Raw genomic sequence first — 26,198 nt, 5'->3', positions numbered from 1 at the left:
TCACATTCCACACATGCGAAGAAGCCACAAGCAGAGAGCCAGCCAGGCCAGTAACAGCTCCGCAGCTACGCTTGCGAAGGCGTATTGACATGCAAAAGTTTCGAAACATCGATTTCTTGACCTAAGTTACGACGAGAGACATTTTTCGTTAAGCTGAAACCCATGAACAGGACGCGGGTGATGGATGGATTATTTAATTTGTACTTATTTGCTATATTTTAAGCTTTAAGTGTAACAACTCGCACCGTCTGGTCTCCTCGTTGGTGAACAAGATGGCAGCAGAAGCGTTGCAGGGTTTGGCTGTGGTGTGGAACCTCGCCGCTAGCATGGTGGCTGACGCTGTGGCTCATACTACACTCAGTTTTTATTAAAGGTAAGCTTGCCAGAAATATATATTTAAGTAATTGTTTCCCCACGGGTTGATTGTATTGCTGGCTTTCGGCTAGGTTGTTTTGGTCAGCTAGCAAACTTCAGTTTTCTCCCCGTTCCCCATACTGCCGTGTAGCCGTTCATGCTAACTGGTTAACATATGGTATCTTGCTGTAGAACTTCAACACCCACACAAAGTTTGTGCGTGTATTTATTGTCGTCGTATGATATGTGTAATGCAATTGTCTTTTATATTTGTTTGTTGGCAGAAGTAACTAAGATCAGCAATTGATCGTACAAATTGTCATGACTTGAATACGTAGCGCATGCTGAACCAGCAGACGTTTCAACAGGTGTGTTGGTGTTGATGGTATGACCCATGTTTGTCGTCGCTTGAACGATCCATACAGCTGATCTTTAAGACTTTCTTACGTACTGTTTTAGAGGTATTTTAAACTTGGATTCCTGCTGAAGCAGTAAGATGACACACTATAACCAGCTAGGACTGTGTTGGTTGTTGGGATTGATGACACCTTGGCAACAGTATGCAACAGCCGTATGTCAATCCACTTAGCTTTAGTTGTCTGTATTTGGTATAGAGTTATTACTTTAATTGCATCTACCGCTAAGATTGTTTTAATTTGTCTTGCATAATGGACTCTTGAGTCTTAAATAGATGGCTGTAGACCTGTATTAGTACCTATTTAACATAGTTCTGGGTCTTTTGCCAGTTGGCAGACAATCAACTCGCCTATTTTTTGTTAGAAATGCAAATTCAAGATTGGATCACGTTATGTTTGGTGTGAGATAGATTGGTGGTCAGTGCGCAGAATTAATGTCATCCAACTACTCAGAAACGGAGCAGTTTTGAGACATGGACTGTGAATGCGGTGCCTATTCAACTTCAGACACACCCCATTGCCTGTCTGAGCCTGTATAAAGTCGTTTAAATTACTTGGAAGGGCACTGCAATTCCGAACCTCTTTCATGTGAATAATGCACTGGCAGACAACAGGTGCGCATACGACCGTGGTCAAGACTACTCGGATTTAGGAAGTTTCAACTCGGAGATTCTGAGTTGCGTTCAAGCTGTAAATGTACTCTCGGGTGACATGACAACCTTGATGTCAGTTATTAGACATAATCATATACATGTTAAGGCTCATTGCAAAATACAAAAAATAAATGCAGCAATTTATGCTTTTGGTATTGATGCCTGTGATGACATGTGAAGAGGATAAGACTGTTTAGCTAAATGAATCGGTAAATTACCTGTTCAATTCCATACCCTTGTAGTAATTGTATTCCATGGCTGCCAAGTTATGTTGTTACCAAAAGGAGCCAAACATTGTGTGCGTTTAGCACTCATAAGTTGTCGCATAATAAAAAAGTAATAGTTTGCAGAATCCTGACCAAATCTACCTAGAACCTATGTGGCTATTCTTAAAAGCCCAAAATACATTGCATATAAAAACATTGCCTTATTTAGTTCCGTCACTCTTATTTGCAATACACTATTTGGGGAAGTGGTCTGCAAGGACAGCCGAAGGAATCTACACAACAAAGAATTCAGTAGATAGTGATGGCCTCATTATTAGACTTTGTGGCTACAGTGGAAGGTAAATGTTAACTCACTAAACCTTTTGAATTGGAGAGAGGAGGCTATTTTAAGGAGAATATATACTAATGCCTAAATAGTTAAAATGTAAACAAGGTTGTCTTATTTGTTTACTGTGTATATTAACATCAGTGGCCATACCAAATAATGTGTTGTTTCCACATAAACACCTGTTGTGACTGTGCAGCATTATGCAAGATAGGCTGATGGATCTCAAAGAGGGTTATTTTGTGTCCGAAATACTTGTAGACATTTTAAGTTGTCATCCTTGGATAAAGTAATTGAACAAAGTGTAGTTTGTTAATAATTCTAATGTTGCCTAAATTCAACGTATCTTTTTGAATTTTATGAAGCGCTATAACCTGGAAAGCCAAAATTACTTATCATTGCTGTCGGGAAAAGATAATGAGATGCTTTAAGACCAGCTTGTTCCAACTGTGGGCTTCATTTTGGAGGGCTGTTTAAACATGGTTCATTAAAACGTAGAGCGCTTTGTACTTCAAGCTGTATTCATGTTAAGCTAACCTTAGGGTTTGGGAATCTGTAAGAAGTGGTAGCATGTGTCAGTACTCTTTAGTAGTTCTTCTCAACATTGAATATGTAGCTGCATTTGGACCCGAATGAATGGGATGTACTTGCAGTGGACTGCTGCACTAAACAAGCTACATGTCACAATACATTTTTTTATTAAATTGAGCTATATATACTTTCAGTGTCTTCTGCAAGCATGCAAGAACATGCATGCACGAACAAACAAACCTCAACATCATTTTAAAACTAACTAGCAGAATGCATTAAATGGTTTAATCATCCCTCATCACCAAAATGCTCTTAGCTAGATTGGTTGTGTAAGGCAGACTCTACTGTTATAGCTTTCACCGGCTTGGCAGTACTACTGAACTGAGACTGCAGTCTTATCATCAAGAGCAGGCGAGCAATGCAATGGGAGTCCCCTGCTCTCTCATTACAGAAGGCCACTTCCCAAAAAGACCCCATCGCCCACCTGTGCACTGACCTTTATTACAACTTCTATTCGTTTAGCGATTTAAGGTAATTGTACCATGATTGTGCCTTAACGCAAAGGTTAATTAGGTAACATTTCCACATTAAAAAAAGCAATACCAGTGTTTTGTTTTGTTGAGTTGTGTCCTTGCATTATCCAAGTGGTTTCCAACAATGTCCAAACCCAGCAAAATCCTAAGTTTTATTCACGTTAACGGTCCATTACATTTTTTGCATGTCAATGGTGTCATTTAATCCGTTGGTATTTGAAACGTTGTAAATCACAAATTGTGTAGAAATATTGACCATCAAGAGCCACATCCCCTGCTACGTCTGCCCTTCAGACAGAGCTCAAACACCCTCATCTACACACTGTTTTGTCAGATACTGTATGTTATTGGACACTCTTTTTCGGTTAGAATTGCCCTAGAAATAGTTTATCTTGTGCGGGCTTTGTATCTTGTGCAAACGTCGATTTCGGTTCCATATCCACAGCTTCATGTAACGCAACTAAAGCCTACTTTAAGAAGAAAAAAGTACTAAACTATGCACCTTTTTCTTTCCTCCCATCTTATTTGTTCTGTCTTTGTTCAGGTATGGCCTCAAAGGTGTTACTCAAGCCATCACACCTGTACCCAGCTCAAACAAGTGCCTTAGGAACTAGCAGCAGTGGTACCAGCAATCACATAAGTCAAGTCCACAGTAGCGTCGACACGAGCAGAGCCTTTCATCAGCGGCCGCAGACCAAAACCTACGTCATCGGCGTCAACTACGGCATCGCCTATCCCAATAACGTCGAGCCGACCTGCGGCCAGGCGGACCCGCTGAGGCCATACAGAGCGGAGCAGGCGCAAGAGGAAGACTTCTCTGGGGTACTCGTCCAGGGGACTGTGCATCAGAGTCGGGGCCCAGCAGAGGCAAGGAGTTTTGGGGACGGCGGTGAACATCCGGCTGAGGCAGAAGGAGGCGGAAGCCCTGACCGTGGCCCACATACTGGGGCCTGTGTGGGAGCAGAGGTGCAACAGAAACGCGGTGAGCGCAGGACACCGGAGAGAGCCGTAGACGTCCCGTGCCCAGGAGCCAACCAGAGATGTGAGTGGAGGACGGGCGACGGCGGACAGCGACCGCGGGACAACTGTGGCAGAGTGATGCAGATAGTCGAGGACGTTTCTACACTGCCTCCCCCTGCCCCCCCCGTAGCCATGTTGCAAACCAGTGCTCGGAGTAACACGGGGACCGGCCCGGTCAGAGCGGGGCAGGCCCAGCACAACGGAGCAGAGGCTGTGCCCGTTGCCAAGGCTGCCACGTTGGACGGCGCCGAGGCCACACTCAATGGGGGGGCCGTCGCGACCCGTGGCCTCGAGGTGGCGGCGGCGGGCACTACCGTCACCAGCGTGGGCTCCGTGGATGGGGACTACCAGCTGGTCCAGCACGAAGTCCTTTGCTCAGCAAAGAACAGCTACGAGGTCCTGGAGTTCCTAGGCCGGGGGACGTTCGGGCAGGTGGTGAAGTGCTGGAAGAGGGGCACCAACGATGTGGTGGCCGTGAAGATCCTGAAGAACCACCCGTCCTATGCGCGCCAGGGACAGATTGAGGTAAAGCACTGTGATTCTTTTTTGATTTGTTTTATCTCTGCCTATAAAGGATTTAAGGAATATAGCAGTATAAGCAGCATAAGGTACGTTTGCAAGCCACACTAGTGTTTTTCTGTCTTATTCTTCTGCCATGTTTTGCATAGTGACATCCTCATCATTTATTTTTTATATTGACACCAAACCTATGGCAAAAATGTAGGCGTATATCAGTGCAGTGTCTACTTTTAAAGGGGTACTTCAAATGATCACAAAAGGCGGTTTGTGCAAAGTTTCAATTAAATTGCACCAGTGCTATTCAAGAGCATGCAAAGAAATTCAGTATTCACGATGACGAAACGCCAGATAAGAAAACAAAATCGTAACTCCAGTATATCACTGTAGCAGCCGGTTTATTATTAGTGTGTAGAGCTTTTTGATTTAGAAGGATGAGAGTGTATAGCCGGTTTGTGAGGAAAGACGTGTTGAAATATGGAGGTAAAAAGAAAGGACTCCCACATTTGACTATTGACGTGATAAAGGACATGGCAAAGCGGTGGAACAAGGGGTACAACCAAATGTGTTAGGGTGCCACTAAATGGAAAAGTTTGTAGAAAATGTTAGGCTTGAGCCCTGCCTGGACAGCGACTACACATCAACCGAGACTGAGTGGTTTGCCTGGGTACCGTAATTACAGCTCAACACTTTATTTATTTTTAACCAAACATTACATGCATGCCCTGAACAGTGACTAGCGAACCGAACGGTTTGCATTTTGTACTTGAACCGTTCCATCCCTTTGTCAAGCACAATACTGTTTTCTAGATAAGGCAGTAAACTTATTTCTTTCCGCAGCCGACGCCTCATAGTCTATTAGCTCTGCCGGCTCATCTGTCTCCGTCTGTGTCTCTGCCTCTTCCTCCTCCCCCCCACAGGTTGGGATCCTGTCCCGTCTGAGTAGCGAGAACGCAGACGAGTACAATGTGGTGCGGGCCCTGGAGTGTTTCCAGCATCGCAGCCACACCTGCCTTGTGTTTGAGATGCTGGAACAGAACCTCTATGACTTCCTCAAGCAGAATAAATTCAACCCCCTGCCACTCAAGATCATCAGGCCGATTCTTCAGCAGGTACAAGCAATGCTACATTTCTCCTGCGAGTCTTGATGTGGAGATTATGCAAGGCTGCCATTCTTAAACCTGCCTGTATCGTGTGTCGTGTGTAGGTCGCCACTGCATTGAAGAAGTTGAAGTGTTTGGGTCTGATCCATGCTGACCTGAAGCCTGAGAACATCATGCTGGTGGACCCGACCAGACAGCCCTACAGGGTCAAGGTTATTGACTTTGGATCAGCCAGCCATGTCTCCAAGGCAGTCTGCTCCACTTACTTGCAGTCCAGATATTACAGGTGAGGTTGACTTCCTTTTCCTGTCACGATGTCTCCTTGTGTTGACAAGAACAATTATTTTTATTTCAGACATGTAACTGCGTCAACAAGTCTAAATCCGGTTGATCTATTATTTTGGGGGAGTGCACATCAAGTGGTGTATGTATACATTTCCCCACAGGGCCTGAGTCAGCCACACCCCACTTTTTTAGGTTTTCCTGTTATGTAATCACGTACTTGAGTGGAATCTATCCAGAAGCTCTGTGGTTTGCTCTCACTTGTAGAAATCCTGTTCCCCCCCCCCCCCCCCCCCCCTTCATTCTTTCTCAGTCTTCTTGCTTTCTTTCCTGCTTCTAATTTGTTTGACTCACACCCAGGCCTGCTCCCTTTTGCTATGTGTCCTCCACCTTCACCCTACGTGTGGGTATGTGCAACAGGATATGATATCCATGTGCTTAAAGCCACATCCCTTATGCTATCGGCCTCAACCTATCTTGCATAATGCACAGTCACAACAGAGGTGTTTATGTGGAAACAGCACATACAATATTTGGTATGGCCTAACAATGCTAGTTGTGTGCGTCAATTGAACGTGGCCTGTCTTGACTGACTGACTGAAATAAGAGCTGTGCAAAAAATGGTTTTATATGCAAAGAAAGGTTTGCACCACACCACAAGATGTGGGACATTTTACTTTGTCAAAAGCTTTCCAGAATGAGTCACTCTGTCTTGCACTTCCAATTTTAGATGATGCATACGTGTTTGAGAGAGGGTTGTCTCCGAGTCTGCATTTTACTTTGGTATACATGTTAAGATTTATATTTGTCGAGTTAGTGGAGCAATCTGCAGGGAAATTGGTAAATCAGAATCTTCTTTAAACAAGTCACAGCAAGACGGGTGTGACGCAAGCTATTTCACTGTTCCTTGGCCCTCGATCATTGTGTAATCGGTTGTAGGTGTTGGAGTTAGACCGACAGGCTCAGTAGCTATGCACCCACCGACTTTTAATGGAAAAGCACACAATGTTGCAATTCAAGCTGCACATGTTGAAAGACATTGGAAAACGTACTCCCCATTGGTAGTAATGCATCAGACATGCCATCTTCAGGTACGAGATGTATAACTTGGCGCTGATCTCCCCAACTCTGGAGGGTCCATTTTAATGAATTGTTAGCTCTTTCTTGGCACATAGTATGCAGATGGAAAAGTAAGGGAACCATAGAGCTGATATAGCTATTGCATAACAAGAACATGCGCTGCAGCTAACCCCATTCGGTGTTCAAATGCTTTGCCATGTGCTTTGTGTACTTGTTTTTGTGCATTATCTTTTTAGGTGGCTCTGTGCCAGATTCAGATCAGAGTTCAATCCGAAACAGGCTAGCCATGGTGCTTGATGTGGATATTTAAGGCCATCAAATAATGTTGTGTTAATGTTGTCATGTGTTGGAGACTAAGGAAAAACTGAAGTTGCAACTTGCTTTCTGCTCTACAGGAAGGAAGAAATGTAGTGAAATTTAAAACTTGTCCTCTGTTATTGGAAATTCTTATTTGACAAGCTGGTTCTTATAAAAAAAGAAAAAGGTTCAAACAAATGGGATTATGCACTCACGATGATAACATTGTTTTCTTCAGGTCATTCAAATTATCACATTGGTTACCAACGCAACACAAGATAACTCGGTGCTAACTGTGTTTACCCTTTGCCATACAAGTCAAGCGTGACCTTTCACTCAACTCCACAGTAAACTCCCTCTTGCGTGCCCTGACCACAAAGATACAGTAATACTGGGTTAAACACGCATCGTGCTTTACACAGCTTCAAGGAAGTAAAATACTAAGCTATCCCATACCACTGCACTTCATATGCTTCATTAAAACTGAACAAAACACTGTTCCCTTTTCACTACCTCAATCCTCCCATGTCCCGCTTGCACTGAATCTCCTCTATGTAGGAGTTGGTTGATTAGTAACCACAGCGAGGGAGTGGGAGGATTCATATTCTATATTCTTTTCGTACACAGCCCTTATCTATCTACCATGGATTATGCAATATCAAATGCTCAGACACTCGTATCCAATGCTGTTTATATTTAATTAGGTCCCATGTTATTTAATATTGTGAATATATACTGTTTCACCTTTATCAGTTCACTTCTCTGGTCAAAGTCTAATCAAATTGATCACAGAACAGGCCAAACAAAGCTCAGATCCAAGTTGTCATGCCAACCTAGCCTCTCAAATTTCTTGATGGCATTCATTTCCTATTCATTCAATTTCATATTTTTTTACAGAAGGAAGAGGCTAGACGTTATTGACATGTATTATTGAGTATGGGGTCAAAAGGTGGTTGGAAACATGTAGCATTGCTGACTTTAGGACGGTGACTCCTGTGGTTGGAAGGCTCTGGCAGTAGCCATTCATTGTTGGTCATGCTCTTATGCCATTGTTGCCATGGTAGCCATGACACAGCAGGCTTTGGTGAGGTGACTGTTATGTTGTGTGGAGGCTGCTGACGTAAATCCACCTCCCACAGTGAAAATTGAGCACTGGGCTATGTGAATAATTCAGCACAGCACATCAGGTGAATGGAAAGCTGGCTGTCGACTTAACACACATTTGAGCTTCATGGTGTTTTAAGCGTCCTTTTTAGGTGTGCGTTCTTTCTCCAAAGATTGGATCTTTATTTTGTTAATGGTCCTCTGTTTGGTTCCTAGTACACATGATGGTCTATTTACAAAGAACTCCTTCAGATAACCAGACAAGGAATGTTGGATGCTTTACATAAGGTGGCACTGGAGTCGTTCTTGGTAGGCAGATACTAATCAGGCGCAAAGAAACTAAATAAAGCAGGTGTTATTTAGCCTGCCTGTAGCTCTGTGTGGTGTTGCTAGCATGTCCCAGCAGCCTTTCTCTCCTATTGGGGTCTTCTCTAATGTCATGAGTGAGGGCTTGTCCCCATTGGCAGGATTAACCTACTTCTTAGGGGCTCGCCTGCATCGTAACCAACATGTGAACATGTTGGTTACGACATTCATCCTCGTGGTGCACCAGGGGCTTGAGAGTTTAGTCACATTTTCAGAATGTCATGGTAATTGAGCTCCATGATTTGATTGGACTACGGTGCATGACGCATAATGGTTTGCTAAAATGGATCATCGATTAGCCATATCAGGGGTCTCATCAACACAACGTCTGTACTAAAAAAGTATAGCAAAGTTGCCATGCGTCGTAACCATGGTGATAACATGCCCCCCTCCTTCCTTGAACTCTCTGGCCAAAACACATTTAATAAAATCTCAGTGTTTGAATGCCAGTGGAAACTTGAGGGTTTTCTTACCATTTCAGCAATATGACAGATGGGGATGATTTGGCCCTGCAGTGCCTGGTTGCTGCACTCTAGTGTCCATAATTCACGATCTAGAACTGGTCGGGCCACAAAACCTTAAAGTATGTGGTGTTCTTCTGGAAAGGTGCGGTTGTTGCAGCATTTTTGGCTCATGTGGCGCTACTTGCTGTTCATGCAACACTTTCTGAACCTAGCTGTTGGTTATCAATATTAACATGTTGTGGTGATGAAACAACTATTGTATTCGGTACTTTGACATGATATGGATTTCTTTTTAACATTAAGAAAAGCAATCAAATACATTATTTAGTAAAGTTAACCAAAGGTGTTGGGTATTTAAATGTTTTTGGAAAACATTGAAATCCAAGTTCCATTAAAAAGATGCAAAATTAAAATAGTGAGTAGTGACTGTCAGCTTTGTGGAGAGGTTTTTTCCCCGGTTATCCTCGTCAAAAACTAAACCAAAACATTCTGCTTGGTTAGGAGCAGCAGGTAATGATAAACTCTTACTTCCTCCTCTAAATCGATGGACTACTATTTGTTTTGTGCTGTGAATTTTAAATAATGGATTTGACATTTGCCATTGACATGCTCAAGATGCGCTATAATGATGAATGATGACCTGGTTCCCTCTGTCTAATGGAGTATAAGATTGTTGCTTAGTAACTGTCATTTCTCTGATGGTTGTCAACACAGTGAATATTATTTGCAACACTGTTGCCTAACATCCGTGTTTTTGTGCAGGTGTAGTCCATGGCTAAAACAAGCTCAAACATTACTGGTCCAATTAGGAATGGGTTACTTACTTATTTTCTTATAAACAGGTAATTATTGTTAGCCTAAACAACAATACTACTACATTCAGCACAATTATGTGTGAAATGTTATTTCCTGACCCTGTTTTTGCCACTCTGTGATTATTGCAGAGAGAACTGGAAACCTATTCTGTCGAGTCAAGCTTTGACTGCTTGGCCTTCTTACAGTAGTTAAATATATCTTATTAAACCCAAATATCAAAATGCCCAGAGACCCTTCTTCTAGGCAATGTTTAAACCTTTCAACTTTATACTTGCTCTCCAGATTAATTATTTTTTCCCTTCCTCCTCGTAGAGCTCCAGAGATCATCCTGGGCCTTCCATTCTCCGAGGCCATAGACATGTGGTCGTTGGGCTGTGTGATGGCTGAGCTCTTTCTGGGGTGGCCCCTCTATCCCGGAGCCCTGGAGTATGACCAGGTAACACAGGCTTTTCTCGCTCGCTCTAGCTCCCGTTGCATTTGGGCAACATTGAGTGAAAGAGAAAAGGTGAATCGTTGATAGTGTTGGGCGACTTTCAGATAGAACGGTATGTAAATGTTTAAGTTGATGGCCATATCAATTATGCTAAAAATATCAAAATAAAGTGCTTATATACAGTATATTCAAACTTATTAGAAATTCTCTTATTTTCCACCGATTCTGGTTCTTGCTCACTCTCAGCTGCTGTCATTTGAGGCTTGAGAATTTCATCTGATGTCAGCCAATCAGTGGGATGTGATTTGAGCACGGGTCACCCGAGCCTATGAAAGTGAAGGTGTATAAATGGCAGCGAGTGCCATCACTGCGTGTGAGCTATTAACAGAATAAATAGCAAATTGTGTCTGCAATCTGATTTTAGTCCTTCACAGACAGACGTTCAGAGTTGAATAAGGTGACAGCTAGAAAACAACATTGATGACCTTTTAGCATACATTGAATTTGATTTGTTGACTTTAATTCCTCAATTGTATGCTGGATTGAATTCCCTGATTTTTCTTTCCCCCAAAATTGACCATAGCCTTATGCTGTTGGCCGATATGTGCTCAAAGCTTAGGCTAAATTAATAGTGATATAAAAATGTGTTGTTTTTATTTTATTTTTACTCCACAACCTAAAAGATCCAGTTTCTAGAATTAAGTAGCATCTAGTGGTGAGGTTGCAGATTGCAATCAACTGAATATTGTGTACGGCGTCAAGAGATGAGTTCCCTTGATTTAGTTATTTAATCTGTAAAACTGTAAGTCATAATTAACATTTATAGGAACGCGATTGTTTGTTGCAATTTGTTTTCCCTATGTCAACATTATATAAAAAATCATGGAGCTGAACGGGACTGTATACATTCAATTCCATTTGGCGTAAAATGCATTCATTTTAATCGTACCAAGTTCAAGGTTTCAGTCAGCAAATAAATTTGTCTAACCAGCAGCAATCAGGGTTCTTTGTCATAGTTTCCATGGTCATTGTATGACATGTCCTGTATCTTGTAGAACATGGCAGAGATAATAGCCCCTTTTACGTTTCTCAACATGCATTCCTCTATTTGTATCCATGGTGCCAACAACATTTATAGACATATAATTATCACTTTCTGTTAAATGCATTGATGATTGATCTTCATAGCAGTTGGTGCTAAAAGCTATGTTTAATGTTTACTGCGGTACATGATTTATAGCTTGCTTTTCATAACATAACAGTGTGTAATTTTATTGCAACCGTTTTACTCAACGAGAGCTCCTTTCATAATTCAGTTGATAGCAACATGCTTCCCATGAGTAATCAAAGGCTTAAACATTGACAATGGCTGTATCGAATGTCCATTAACTTGTAGAACAGGTTCAATTTAGTGAGTCTTATAGGCAGACCTTATTTGGGCAAATGGTGTGAGTCCTCATGAGTAATATGGTGACCACTTGTGAGGAAGGGCATTCCAAGCAGGTTTACTCTTCTGTATACACCTGCTTTGTTCTTCAACACATGTTAACATGAAAACGCTTGATATGTGCATGTGAGCCAAGAACGCACAACGATAATTACCAATTTATCATTCCACTGTCTTCAACCCAGTGTTTATACTGCTCTGTGAATACATGCTATATATATACACACACACACACACACACACACACACACACACACACACACACACACACACACACACACACACACACACACACACACACACACACACCATTATATTTACATGAGGCTCATAGTAAATGACCATACAATTAATGTGTGCAGTATAACCACTAGTTTATATTTACCGGTTATATTGTGCGATACTGATGAGTTAACATATCCCCTTATAAGTCTCCCAGTTTGATGCAACATATAAAGTAGCAGCTCAGCGGGGCTATCTCGCTAAAAACTCCATTGGTCGGGTGAAAATTCAGCTTTTTTGGTGGCCAATGTTTTTAAAGGCATAAAAGATGACTCAAAAATAAGAACCTGTGGAAGAATTACTCTTTCAGTTCCTAAAGGAGAGAAATGCCACCCCTACACATATACAATCCATTTTGTTCATGCCCCCGTGATGCCCAAGAACAACTTGCGAGTGGGAGTTCTTCCATTTTCCTTAAACCAAGTAATTGGTCAACTTACAGTTCCCATTCTGTCCCAGGAAGACGAAGGAATAGTTTTGATGGGTTTCTTTTTATTTGTAAGCACGGAATACCCCATACCCTGGGGCTCTCTGGCCTGGCTCCGGCCGCTCGCTGCATCAGGTGGGGACATTTAGAGTGTCTTCTTGGCAGAGGCGTAAAGGTTAAAGTGTCAGGGCCCTGGGACACCGTAACGCTAGCCCTCGCTCCCTGCAGGGCCTCACGCCAGCGTACGTAGCACCAAATGAACCACGCACTCCGCAGCACGCCGTATGCCACCAGTGCAGTAATGTCTTCCTCAGGGAGCTGAGTTAACCCCCTGTGTTTTTCTCTTGTAATTGGTTGTTGCAGAAAAACTTACAGAAAAAAAGGATTCTTTGTATGTTACTGGATTTTTATTAAATTGGGTCACATCGAATTGATTACATGTCCCGTCACATCTCTAACTTGATTCTCATAACTCTCCGTGCAGCATGACTTTTTTTTGTTGAACTCTCTCCTGACTCTGACACAGAGCTTCGTTCTTGTTCACTGGTTTCCCTCTCTTTTCTCAATCCTCATCTCTTTGGCTTGTCTGTGTGTCTGTGACCAGGTCCGGTACATCTCCCAGACCCAGGGTGTGCCCGGAGAGCATCTGCTCAACAAGGGCACCAAGACATCTCGTTTTTTCCGGAAAGAATCTGACTCTCCATACGCCACCTGGCGACTGAAGGTATCCCTTCTTGTGTCCCAATTAATACATGCTGGTGAACACACAGCCACACACACACATGACACTGGCATGCATGCCAGGATGCATAGTGTCACCATTTGCATTTCAATGCAAATGTACTGGGGCATCATGACCATGAACAGCACCTTGTAGCAGTGATTTAACGCTTGGATTCAATTCATCACTGTTTATTTATTTATGACTTAATTCCCCGTCTGCTTTCAGACCACAGATGAGCATGAGAAAGAGACGGGTCTGAAGTCGAAAGAGGCCAGGAAGTACATCTTCAGCTGCATTGATGATATCGCACACGTGAGTACTGGTCTGACTTCTGAACCCCTCTAGGTGGAGAACCCTTATCTTAGACAAACGGGTCTTTCTCTGTTTGGTCAGTGAGCTGCTCAAATACCACCTGCCTGGGTGATTGAATTAGATGAATAAATGTCCCTGACTCTGTCAGACAAGCTTGGGTTAGCGCATAACTGCGTCAGGATTGACCTCAAATGACCACAGAATAAACAAATAACGCAAGGACTGTTCACGTTTTCAACAACAATCTGAAATTGTGTGTGATAGGTGAACTTGGTGATGAGCCCTGACCCCAGCGACATGCATGCAGAGAAGGCCGACCGCAGAGAGTTTGTGTCTCTGCTGAAAACAATGCTGCTGGTCGACGCAGAGGATAGGACGGTTCCCTCTGATGTACTTAGCCACCCCTTCCTCGCCATGACTCATATGCTGGACTACCCCCACAGTAACCAGTAAGCCCATGTCACTCCCTTGCTCACTTTTTTAAGATTGATTTTTATTTATTTCCAAGCTGCTGCTGCAAGAGCAAAATATAAATATCTTTGTTGTTCATCACTTCTGAGTTGCTCAATCCCACCTCATCTCTGCGGTTATCAAAGTTGTTGTTCACCTCGGCTCCAATGAATGCTTCTTCAAATTTTTTTAAAAAGTCTGTTGCGCCAAGACCAACCAGAGTTCTCTCTCCTCCCCTCCAGCGTGCAGTCATGTTTTCACATCATGGACATGTGCCACAGTCGCCCCGGCAACACTGTTTTCGACGCGCTCAACCACAACACAGATCCGTTCTCCAGACCAGCCATAGCAGCCCCCACCTCCAGTGCGGGCCTTCCCCTGGCCTACAAAAAGATCCCAGTGCACCCTCAGGTATGCTGGTGGAGTGCAAACTATGTGATCATAGGTGTATATTCATTCTTATACACATTTAAGTCCAAGAAGTGGACTTAATGAATTGATGGAGGACTAATATTGTACAGCAGATGTCAAAGCCCTATGCTTAAGGGGACAGGCAGCCTTTCAAATATTTGTGGAAGCATCCCATTCCTCATGGTTGACAAAACCTACCTCCATGTTATTTCAAGGTATCACAGAATGTATAAATATCCACTATGTCATATGGTCTTCTCACCGGTTCTGACACATTTCCAATTCTTGTGTTTGGTGCCACCTGGAGGTGAGGAAATATGGAAATGCAATAACGATAGCAGACCGTTATCTGATGACTAATACATTACAGACATGATGATATCATGGTAATCTCGTCAGCTCTATGATTGACCCATTCTTGGTTCTCTGTCTCCCGTGTTTGGCTTGACTGTCTGTAGTATCTTTGTGCAACTTCCCAGTCTTAATCCTCACTGTACTCTCACACCAATCTCATTATACCGTACCGTTCTGTCTTCCCTAATTTAGGTGATAAACCAGCCAGCTCCCCCTGTGATGCATTCGGGAATACCCCTGCCATCTGGAAACCAGTTTGGATGCAGCGACTCCTTCCCACCGGCCCTCATCCTCTGCCCCCCTACCATGCAAGGTACGTCCCACACACCATAACGTGGATGCATGCCATGTCTCATAAACTAAAAAGTTCTTCATCGATGCAATTAAATAAAAATAATTCCCGTCCTGTGAACCATTTCACCCATACTCAGGTTTTAATTTCTCTACCTTTCTTAGGTAATCTTAATCAGCCTGGATACTCGGTTTCCATGGTGAATCAAGCCCCTCCCATTCAACCTCTACCAATGCGCCCGGGGATAATGACACAGGTAATACACAGATTAATCTTTTACTTTGTTCAACTATTGGGCTGGTTTTAAATTTTGATGAGGTGACATTTTACACAAAGATGCAGTTAGTCCAACAATTGTTGATACTTATTGATGGACGACAAGACTGCTTATGTAAAGTAAATACAAAGAGAAGGCAAGGAGCCATTTTCCCATTCCATCATGACTCCACCACACCTTCTCCTTTCTGCCCTGGTAGCCGGCCTGGTCCACTAGGGGCCAGCAACTCCTTGTCCCGGCGGCTTGGCAGCAGATGACCCCCGTTGGGCCTCCACCCTCCCACCCACCTCCTCCCCCCTCCTCCCTAACCAACGACTGCGGGATGCCTCAGCAGAGGATTGGCGACTGGGGGTTAGTCCGCCAATTTGCCTCGCCTCTGGCACCGATTCACTGAGGAAGTCTTCCTACCCAGAATGTCAGCAAGGGTGTTTAAATTATCCTCAAAGTGACCATGGAACTGTTTAGTCACCAAAGTAAATGCTCTGGTGCCAATTTGCTGGTTTGGGCGTGGCTAACATTATGGTTTGGATTCTGGAGTTCATAAAGTGTCTTTTGAATGCACTTGAATTAAACTTTCAAAACAAAGCATTTATTTCTCTGTTACTACATGGTTTATCAATCTTTTCCATGATAAAAATGAAAATGTGCTTGTATTGTTCATCGGTTGAATTGAATTGATTGAAGACTTCAGACTTTTGTTCTTTCATATTTGTGGGGGTTTAAATGGATAGATGGTTGGATATATGCAAGCTGAGGCCCCTTTTTCTTATTTATATTTATATTTTTTTCTTATTTTTATCCTCCTTACTCATGCTCTGCTTTTTACAGGAATGTTCATCCCCACGGCAGCCATTACAACACTGTGATGCAGCAGCATCTCCTGGCCAATCAGCTGCCAGCTCTGTCTGCTGCTCAGCCAATGAACATTGGTGTGGCTCACGTTGTGTGGCCGCAGACGGCCAATAAAAGAAACAGGCACAGTTACAACAGGTAAAAGAAGAATGTTGATTGTGTATTGTTCAAGTGTATGAATCTTTCCATAGAGTAAAAAGCCACAAATAAGGGATGCTCTATCCAATGTCATCTTAGAGTTATTAGAGTGGTCGAGTAGTGGCTTTCAATTTTGGGCTCTGTGGTATGGTTTAATAATATAACACAGAACTGGTGAGTTGATTTTAATGCACTGTAGCTGGCCAATTTTGATTCATCATAAACACCAGAAACGTCCTCGGTGGAAATACAGTAAGTGTACTTGGATCTCGTTCTTCAGCAAGCAGTCTAGTCTACCTCTTCTCCTTGAATGGCTGAACTGTGTATGTTTGTTGAGCGTATACCCTTGGGCGTTTCTGTTTAAGTAAACCTTTTTTGAAGTACAAAGATTTGCAACTAAAAATCTTTTTTAATTTACAGGAATGCACCCCAACCCAACAACATGTATCAGATATCCATGTGTCGGACGCCCAAGATGGCCGACTTGGTCAGACACGCGGTGGCAAAAAGGGAGCCGCCCCAGAGGACGGGGCCTCCGCGGCAAACCAGGCAAGAGGAAGTACTGAACGCTGATGAGGAGGAGGGAGATGATGACTACGAAGATGAGGATTCAGTTAAAAAAGTAACGTGCTTTAAAGAGGTGATGATGGATTCCAACAGACGGCCGGACGTGCCCAATCAACCGCAACGCAAGGTGGCTGTCTTATTGGGGGAGACGCCAAGCCCCACCTCCAGCGTGATCAGCATCCACAGTGAACCAACCGACGAGGAGGACGAAGATGACCAGCAGTGTCTTCTAAGAGAGTGAGTGGCGCCAAAGATTGGCCAATGATTCTATCCCTTTCAACCCTTTTGACTTCTGCCATTTCTTTAAGCATTCGGCTTCTTTCACCTCCTCTAATAAGATTCTATAAACGGCAATGGTGTCATTACGCTTAAAGGGGTAGTTCAAGATTTTGGACATCGGGTCTCATTTCCAAGTGAGCCAGTGTGTTATTTATCATTGGAGACTGTTTTCAACACTTCATTTAGTCCTTCTAGTTGCAGAAATCGCTGGTTCTAGGCTAGCACAAGTCGAGGGGAACTGCTAGCCTGCCAATAAAAACTGTTTTTCCCACTCCCGAGGCAAACCAATTATAATGCCCGACTATCGATGTAAATGTCTGTGTTGATAGAATAGTGTTAGAAATAAACTTACCCTTGCATCGCATTGCATTTAGTTTATAATCCCTGTAGTTGGAAGCAAGCTACGGCAGCGGCGGACTGATATTACCTGAAGTGCGCTTCTCTGTTTACCTTCTGCTGTAGTGAATTGGTTGCTACACCGGAGCAAAGTGAAATTCCGCAGCTGCTGAGAAAGTAGTCCCCCAAAATGTAATGTGATCATTGCAATACAAGGATAGTTTTATTTCTAATATTATTCTATCAACACAGACATTTACATCGATAGTCGGGCATTATAATTGGTTTGGAGTGGGTAAAACTGTTTTTATTGGCAGGCTAGCAGTTCCCCTCGACTTGCGCTAGCCTAGCACCAGCGAATTCTGCAACTAGAAGGACTGAATGAAAAGTGTTGAAAACTGCCTCCAATGATAAATAACACACTGGCTCACTTGGAAATGAGACTCAATGTCCAAAATCCTGAACTACCCCTTTAATGTGACATCCTCCCTGCTGCTCCCTCTGCTTTACTCGACATGATTTAGATTGGAACTGACCTCTTCCCCCAGATATCGACAACGACGTCCCATTCAGAATATTATTGACTTTGGGTCTGTCTGTACATACAGTATTTAGTCCTTTCACTAATCAGGCACATGGTAGACATGTTAAAATTAACTTTCATTGAATACAGAGATCATTAAGGACCAAGTAGTTGGTAGACAGTGAGGTCAGTTACCGTGTTGGCCTTGCCTTTATCTGACTGTGGGTTTCTGTGGTTTCCAGATGTAAAGGGGAGTGTACATGTGAGGCATGCAGGAACACCAGTGTGGCCATGGAGAGAGTTTGCTCCTTCAGTAGCCCTGACAGCAGCCTCAGTACAGGCTCCTCTGCCTCCAACTCCCCCCAGTCCAGCCCCTCCATCTCGCCCTGCAAGAGACCCAACAGGTGTGTGTGTGTGTGTGTGTGTGTGTGTGTGTGTGTGTGTGTGTGTGTGTGTGTGTGTGTGTGTGTGTGTGTGTGTGTGTGTGTGTGTGTGTGTGTGTGTGTGTGTGTGTGTGTGTGTGTGTGTGTGCATAGAAATTTGGGCTACTTTAAATGTTCATATTATAATATTTAGCATTGTCTTTGTTTCATTTGACGTGACAAAAAATATATTTTATTTCTTTGGTCGGTATATATATTTATATACATCTAACGTGTCCTGTTTGATTGCTTCTGCCTATGTAGTGTATCCGAGGACGACGGGCACGGTAGCGGCTGTGAGACGGTGGAGGGCTCCCCCAAGTCAGACTCATCCACCTCCCCCCACGGCAACGGCCCCTACTGCTACCTTGGCAACGGTAACCGCAACAACTGCCCACCTCTGGCTGCCATGGTGGCTGGACTGGGCACCCCCGCAGCCCAGGGACGGAGCGCCCTCAGGACCATGGTGGTTCCACCAATGAGGGTGCAGAACAACAACAACTACAGTGTGGGGACCGAGGGACGCAGCCACAGAGCGGGTCAGTTTACCCTACACTTTCTCTGGTGCAGTGCGAGTGGCCAAGTCGTTTACTCACAGGACATTTATCGTGTGAAAAAAGTATAATATGGCAGTTATGGAACCACTCTGTATGTTGTTTTAATTGTTAATTTGCTTTTGGCTGTTCGTACCGTAGCGGATCGGACCGTAGTCGTTGCTTTATTTCCACCTTGCTTCATGTGGTCTGTTGCCTGTGCTTTGGCATTGTCTGCTCTGCAGGTCACATGGGCACATTAGGGGCTTACCGCCCCCTGGTGGGTCATAAAGGCTTTAACAGGTGATGGTAAAACCACCAGCGAGGAACTGGCTGTGCTCCAGTGTCTCAGAGATGCATCCTCACTGGACAATGTTTCCGTTGTCTGTGTAGCACTCACATGGCGTTTCCTCTTAATAGTAACCTAACCTAACCAGTGAGATGTACTGTAGATAGGAAATAGCTATGGAGACAACAAAATACGCACAAATAAACAGTCAAGGCAATGCTTCTCGGGCCTGTGAATTTATGATTGCGGGTTGCCTGTCTCCGACCCATCACCGTGACGCCTGGTTAATTATTTACAGTAAAAAAACTTCAAATAGGTTATATTGCAACAGAAATCCTTTGTTTATTCATCATATCCATGTTTGCTGTCAAGCAAATAGACAGCGACAATGTGAAGCCCTCCGCCCCACCCTGTCACAAGCCTGTCGACGCCCGATTGTTGCAGGATTAGGAAAAGCGGGATGCATCTCCCTTAATATTGGATCAAAGCCAGTGCCTGTGTTTCTTTGGGCTCCCACCAAACGGAGCGAGTTGCCCGAAGGCACTGATCTCAGTCTAGTTGAAAGCTTGCTGGGGAAACTGGCTGCAGATCAGAGTCTGAGTAACAACCTCTCGTTTGGTGCCTTGTTTTGCAGTTGTCTTTTCTGCTGAGTGACAATGCTCTCTTCTCTGGCACTAGCTCTCCTGTGATCTACTTTCCAGTTGGATATACCTGTGGTCGAATTGTAATGAGTCTTGTGTGATTGAATGACTTTTATTTATTCATGAAACTCAAATGTTAATATCTATAGGTCCTTGACTGTATTGGTACAGTGCTAATGGGAATTTATACTGTGTTGCATGGACTTACTGTGATGTTAAGCACACTAGTTTTTGGCCAGCTATTAGTGATTTATTTTTAAATAATTTGTATTCTATCTAGCAAATATTTGTTGTTAAATTGACTGTCTTCTCATAAACATTGTTTATGAGAGAATTTTAAACAAATTTGCCAGTAGAGTAAACTAGCATAGGTAAAATAATCGACACCGCATAGCGTTTTAACAGCAGAGCCTTATGTTAGTAGCTGTGCTGGGTTTTCAGAAATTGGGCCTGGACCTGTGAAATTCATCCCCCTCCTGCCATCAGAGGCTATTTAGCCTGCCTATTCCCTGCCAGGCCTGGCTACAGACCAGAGAGCAGGTTGACATCACAGCTGATAATTAGTTTCACTTTAGTTGGTCTCCTTTTCTCAAGAGTCCCTGAGGCACTGTAAATAACCATGGCAATCTGTAGATTCAGGTGTGTGTGTGTGTGTGTGTGTGTGTGTGTGTGTGTGTGTGTGTGTGTGTGTGTGTGTGTGTGTGTGTGTGTGTGTGTGTGTGTGTGTGTGTTTCTCTCTCTACACTTCCCCCCACCCCATTTCCCCATGCATGTGTCCTCAGGTTGGTTGTTGCATTGAGTTGAGTTTCTTTTTTTTTTACAGCAGCTATCTGCCCTGCTTGTTATTCACCGTCTCTCTCTCTTGTACCCCCAGCCTCCGAGTCCTGGTCCCGCTCCCGAGGACGTTGCGGCCTAACAGGGCCGGCCCTGCTGCCCTCCGCCCCACTGCTGCCCAGGCAGCAGAGGGTGACTACCCTGCAGCAGCCCCTAGGCTTTCGACAGGTTGGCCCCTGCTCTTTCTTTCCTTTTCCTCGTTTTTGAAAACAAAACGTCAATCCATTGACGTTTTCAATTCCATCTAATGCTGCTTGACCCTCCCGAGAATTAGTGTAACTGCTGGGGTGGGATTAAAGTATGACACTAGAACTGTTTTAAGCCGCAGATTTAAAGTTCAACCACTATCCCGGTCATATTTTGACGTTTTCTTTTTCATCATAACCCAAAATAAGTTGAATTTAAGGGCAACGTTTAGATTAGTGTTCCCATTTCAAACGGTTTTAAAATGTATTTGGAACGACTGTAGCATCCTGTCTTTGGCAAAGCTACCTTATTACCATACACCCTTTGATCACAACAAACATATGCCGAACCTTCCCTCCCTCCCAGGTGCCCCCTTACGGTTCCAGCCACAGCAGCAAGGAGTGGAACGGCAACTATGGCCCGCTGCGGCCGCACGCCTTCATCCCCCCTACCGTTCAAACGCACACTTTCACTCACCTGCCGCATGGCAGCCCCACGCACACTTCCACCACCCCACGCGGCCACACCCAGTGTCTGCCCGCGCACACCCAGTGTCTGCCCGCGCACACCCAGTGTCTACCCGCCCACACCCAGTGTCTGCCCACGCACACCCTGCTCGCCTACCCTCCTACCGGCCCCCTCCACGCCACGCACCACCACCCCCACCCGCACCCCCACCACCTCCCCTCACACCCCCCGCCTCTCCTCCAGCCTGGCTACAGTCTATCTCATCCCCAGGGAGGCACCATCGTTCACCAGGTCACCCTCGGCATCGGCCCGCACCCTCACCGTCTCCTCCCCTCGCCGACCGTGCTCCCTCATCATGGCCCTGGCTACCCTCACCCCCACCCCCATCACCAGTTCAACCCTCACTTCGCCAGCATGCCGCCGCCACCCTCTCACCCCTACATGGCCTCCCCTGCCGCCTTTACCGGCTTCCCTCTGAGCCCCACCAAGCTCAGCCACCACCACCAGTTCTCCTTCATCTGAGGGGCCGCAGGGGCCGCCCACGGCAGCTCTGCCTCGTCGCGGACGGGGCCCACGGGAAGCTAGAGGTGGCGGCTACCTGGCCAGGTAGATTCACCAGCAGAGCACAAAACAGCTACGCATGACTGCTTACAACAAAAAAAAACGACAGTGCTGTCGCATGATATGGGGGGCGATAGTGGCTGATGGTAATGGACACTTTAGGTTTAGCAGTGGCCTCAAAATCACGTGTGAGGTGGCGTTAAGTGGTCCAGAGCGAAATGGAAACTGGGTGACTTCCGATGAATTTGCGGTGTCTGTGCTTCACGTGAAAGTGTCTGTGAGATTTTGGTTAATCACGCCACGTGATTCCAGTATTGTTCTGATTAACAAGCCGTTTATTGTTGTCAGGCCCCTTTCATAAGTCCTCTGCCTTTTCCCCACACCGTCTCTGTGATAGGAGTCCCCAGAGCTCTTTAAGCCATCCTTAAGGTGCGTTCACACCAAAAGCCAAGCGAAAATCTTACTTGTGCGAATCGCAGATTTTTCTCGCGCAAGTGATTCAGCTTCAAGCGAAATTCGTATCAAAGTTCCAAGATTTCAACTCGAGGGCACATGCAAATGAGTGGAATCACACAAACCGCATTGGTTGCATCGACTTTTTATGTATTTGCGCCCCGCCTTGGCTTTTGGTGTGACAGCGTGGTAATGTGTGTACCCCATGAAGGACTCAGACCTTTCACTCTCTCTACTCTCCAGTTATATCCTAAACCCCCCGCCCTCACCTGCCCTTTCCCTGACACCGTTCAGTGCCTTAAAAGTGGAGTCAGACAAAAACTTCAGGAGTTTCTAGCTTTTAAATGTATATCGGCTTGCAGCAGCACTTGAACCTTTACTTCTTGTTTTATAGGATGGACTTAGTGGATAGACACAAGACTTTGGCTTGTGGTTCTTTTTTTCCCCGTTTGGTGTATAGACTGAGTTTGTATTGAGACTCTAAATGATATATAGGCTTTTGATCGACTAAGCTTTTTATGTATGTACTGAATGACTTCATATTTTGATAATCCATTTCTATACACTAGTGCTTAACAACAGTATTGTCACTGTTTACTGTAACTGCAATACAATCTAGAAAGCATTTGGGTTGCTGTGTGTGTTACTTGCGTAAAGGCTGTATTTCAATTAATCCATAGTATATTTTAAAATACATTGTCAGGAGCGCTAAAAAAAACTGCTGAAGTTTGGGCTAAGGACAAACCTATTGATTATTTTGTGTTGTAGTTTTAAAAATGTATGTCAGTGTTTTTTAATAACCAATCAACGTACAGTATCCTTGCTGGGCTATGGAGTGTTTATATGTATTTTATTGGATATTTTTCATTGAGTTAATAATCCTTTTTTTTTTGTCTTGTTACTTTTTGCCTACATTCCGTCATGGTATGGCATAGCCTTGCTTGTGTATGGTTTGTTTTTCCTGATTTCCCCACACCTGTGTAGTATGTGTGGTCAGGGTCTGCCTTCTCTTTCAATGCACAGTACCTTGCCTGAACGGACTGGCATTCTACTCGTCTCTGCACCAAAGACTGATCTCTTTAATGGACACTCTTTGTGGTCCATGTCTCCCCCCCCCCCCCCCCCCCCCCACCAGTAAATGCAGATGGTATCATTGGTTAAACTATCATCGTTATATAGTGTAGTATGTGGAATGTATAGGTAATGAGCTGCTATGTATCGACTGGCTTTCACTTCCCATAGCTGTGAGTTAGAGGACTTAACATTACCCCTGTCTCCCCCCCCACTGCTTTCTTCACATTTATGTTGTTTTGATAAATGGATACTATAGAAGTGGGTTAAGTGTGATCCTAGAGCATATTGAATCGTATTCATACATGCAAGTGCCTCTGTATAATGGCTTTGTTGTTTTTGAAGTGATTTTGTTAAACTGCTGTAATCGTAGATTGGAGGTTTCTAGCTTAGTTTATATTCGGTTTATTTACTTTGGTGAACTTGTGGGGTTTTTTGTGTGCAAGCGTATAGCATCAGTATTTCCTCATCAAATAATGTTTGGTTTCTGTAATTGTGTTGTACTTAAAGAAAAAAAAAATATTCTGTCTGAAGACATAGCTTTTTTTTTTGTATTTTTGTTCTTGTTATTGAGCTGTATTTACAACAGTTTTGTACTGTACAACTAGTGCCTTCTTCCACCCACTGGTTCCCCGATTTGCGTCTTTTGCATCCATTTGAAAGAAGCGGTGCTTTGGGGGACCGGTGGGGTGTGTTCTCTCTCTCTCTGGGGTTTGACACGTGTTATTAATCAGATTATCCACCACTCAACCCAAAGTCCTTTTTTCTTGTTTCACGAACTGGGACGTTCCAGAACAAGTGGCGCGTCTTCTACGTAATCCTAAGAAAGTATAAGTCAGGGAAAGTTTGTTCCAGCGCCAGAACCACACCAATGACGCCATGCAGTACTAAACACACATGATCTATATTATACACACAGATGCAAAGCTTTACTCACATGCTGTGAATGTATTGTGTGGGGACTGTTAGTTATTGTAGACGTATCCTAGTTTGATGTCTCTGTGGCGGCCACACCGTTCTGTTTCGGAGGGCTCCTCCTGAATCTCTGTAGTGTTTTGTGTACGCAGCTGTCTGCCATTGCTCGGGGGTTTATCGTGTGTTTTCTGTTTTTGCGGCAGGCTTTAGCGATCGAAGTTGGGCTTTCTTTATATAATGTATATGCGTTTTTGTTGAGTGGCTTTAGTCAAGGGTGTGTGCTTGTCGAGGATGCTACTGTGTCTGTCGATCCCTGAAGTAGGAAAACTGAGTGGTCCGGTGCACTGCAGGGAGCGTGCACATCAATATCAATTATTAGAACGCAGTCTGATGTTGGCATGGATGGATGGATGGATGGAGTGGGCAGTCGCTCCAGCGTGTTCCTGCTTTTAAATGTGTCGATCGACCCCAACAGGGGAGCAGGTTCTGGTTGTGGCACTTGTGATCGTATGCCCGTCTAGTGTTGGATTTAGTTTGTTATGGTGTGTTTTTTGTTGAGTATCGTTGTACCGACCAGCACAGGAGACTAACGCACCAATGTGGGGGTCGGTGGTGCACGGCTCCATAACCCCCCCCCACCTCTTTGGACTGATTGCTCAGGATCACTCCGGAAACGACCCTGCCCCCTCGCCGCCCCCTTGGCCTCGTGCTGAGAGTTGAATCATCATTCACTGTCGGGTCAGATCGTCCCTAAATGGATCATGGAGCTAAATCCAAGCACAGCACATTGTGTCCCGTAGCTTCACACTTTGCATAACTGCAACACCGGACAGTTCCGGTCAGCGGGAACACGCATCCAGTTGAGTTGATTGAGTGCCTTTTTAAAAAAAATTTAATGCACCGACAAAATAGGCAATATCTCCCTGATTCACAGGATATCTGTTCTAGCATATGGCAAAACCAAAAGAGCCAGTGGGCTAAATGGGATTGAAGTCATTTGAATCAATGTTCAAGAGATTAGGCTAGAGTTTACTTTATTTAACAGTGATAGGATCCCAAAATAGTCTGCAGGCTTGCTGTTTCTGGGTTCTATGCTTTTACTAATGACTTATCATTGGGCACTGGGCAATTGTATGTTATTTGATCCTTATGACACTCAAGTAGAAGTTTGTAATTAATGGGTTCAAGTTTTGTATACTCAAATCATGTAGATGTGATTTCTTAATTTAATTTTAAACTGTTACTGCTTACAAATGTGTGTGTGTGTGTGTGTGTGTGTGTGTGTGTGTAGATTGTGTGGCTTTATGATTTTACCGTTTTGATTTTATTTCATTTTCATTTTAATGCTACACTAGTTTGACATGTAGCAACTGCACTGTGCAATATACAACATGACTGGGAAAATAATTGTTTGGATGTATTTGTGTGTTACTAGTGTTTGGTCGTTTTCTTCTCTCCACCTGACCCTCTAGTTCTCTAGTGAGTTTCAGCGTGACCTGGCCTTATGTACTTTGTCACAACAAGCGGGTCCTTCTTGGTGACTCTTAAGGGTGATTGTCAAAAAAAATGAATTTACGGTGTACGATGTCAAGATTCACTTTGAATAAAAAAAAACGATATTTTGCTTCAGTTGA

The 26,198-nt window shown here is 44.1% G+C and overlaps 1 protein-coding gene across 2 annotated transcripts; it reads left to right on the top strand.

The window, feature by feature from the left end:
• Positions 1-43: 43 nt before the first annotated feature.
• hipk3a (homeodomain interacting protein kinase 3a) lies at positions 44-26,198 on the top strand. Of its 2 annotated transcripts, XM_084477377.1 has the most exons (19): positions 44-373; positions 3,584-4,584; positions 5,496-5,687; positions 5,783-5,964; positions 10,400-10,523; positions 13,281-13,400; positions 13,626-13,712; positions 13,977-14,161; positions 14,405-14,573; positions 15,120-15,240; positions 15,384-15,475; positions 15,696-15,847; positions 16,325-16,486; positions 16,907-17,035; positions 17,147-17,290; positions 18,434-18,595; positions 18,878-19,152; positions 20,951-21,078; positions 21,463-26,198. In XM_084477377.1, exons 2-19 carry the CDS (start codon positions 3,586-3,588, stop codon positions 22,084-22,086), a joined length of 4,047 nt encoding a protein of 1,348 aa, XP_084333503.1. In that variant the 5' UTR covers positions 44-373; positions 3,584-3,585; the 3' UTR covers positions 22,087-26,198. The 2 variants fall into 2 exon arrangements, with proteins under 2 accessions (XP_084333503.1, XP_084333502.1); XM_084477376.1 differs by having other exon boundaries at positions 16,907-17,290.

This window comes from Micromesistius poutassou, assembly GCF_964030765.1.
Source record: "Micromesistius poutassou genome assembly, chromosome: 13".
Classification (NCBI taxonomy): Eukaryota; Metazoa; Chordata; class Actinopteri; order Gadiformes; family Gadidae; genus Micromesistius; species Micromesistius poutassou.
Note: the sequence above shows the minus strand (reverse complement) of the source record. Positions and strands in the feature narration are given on the sequence as shown.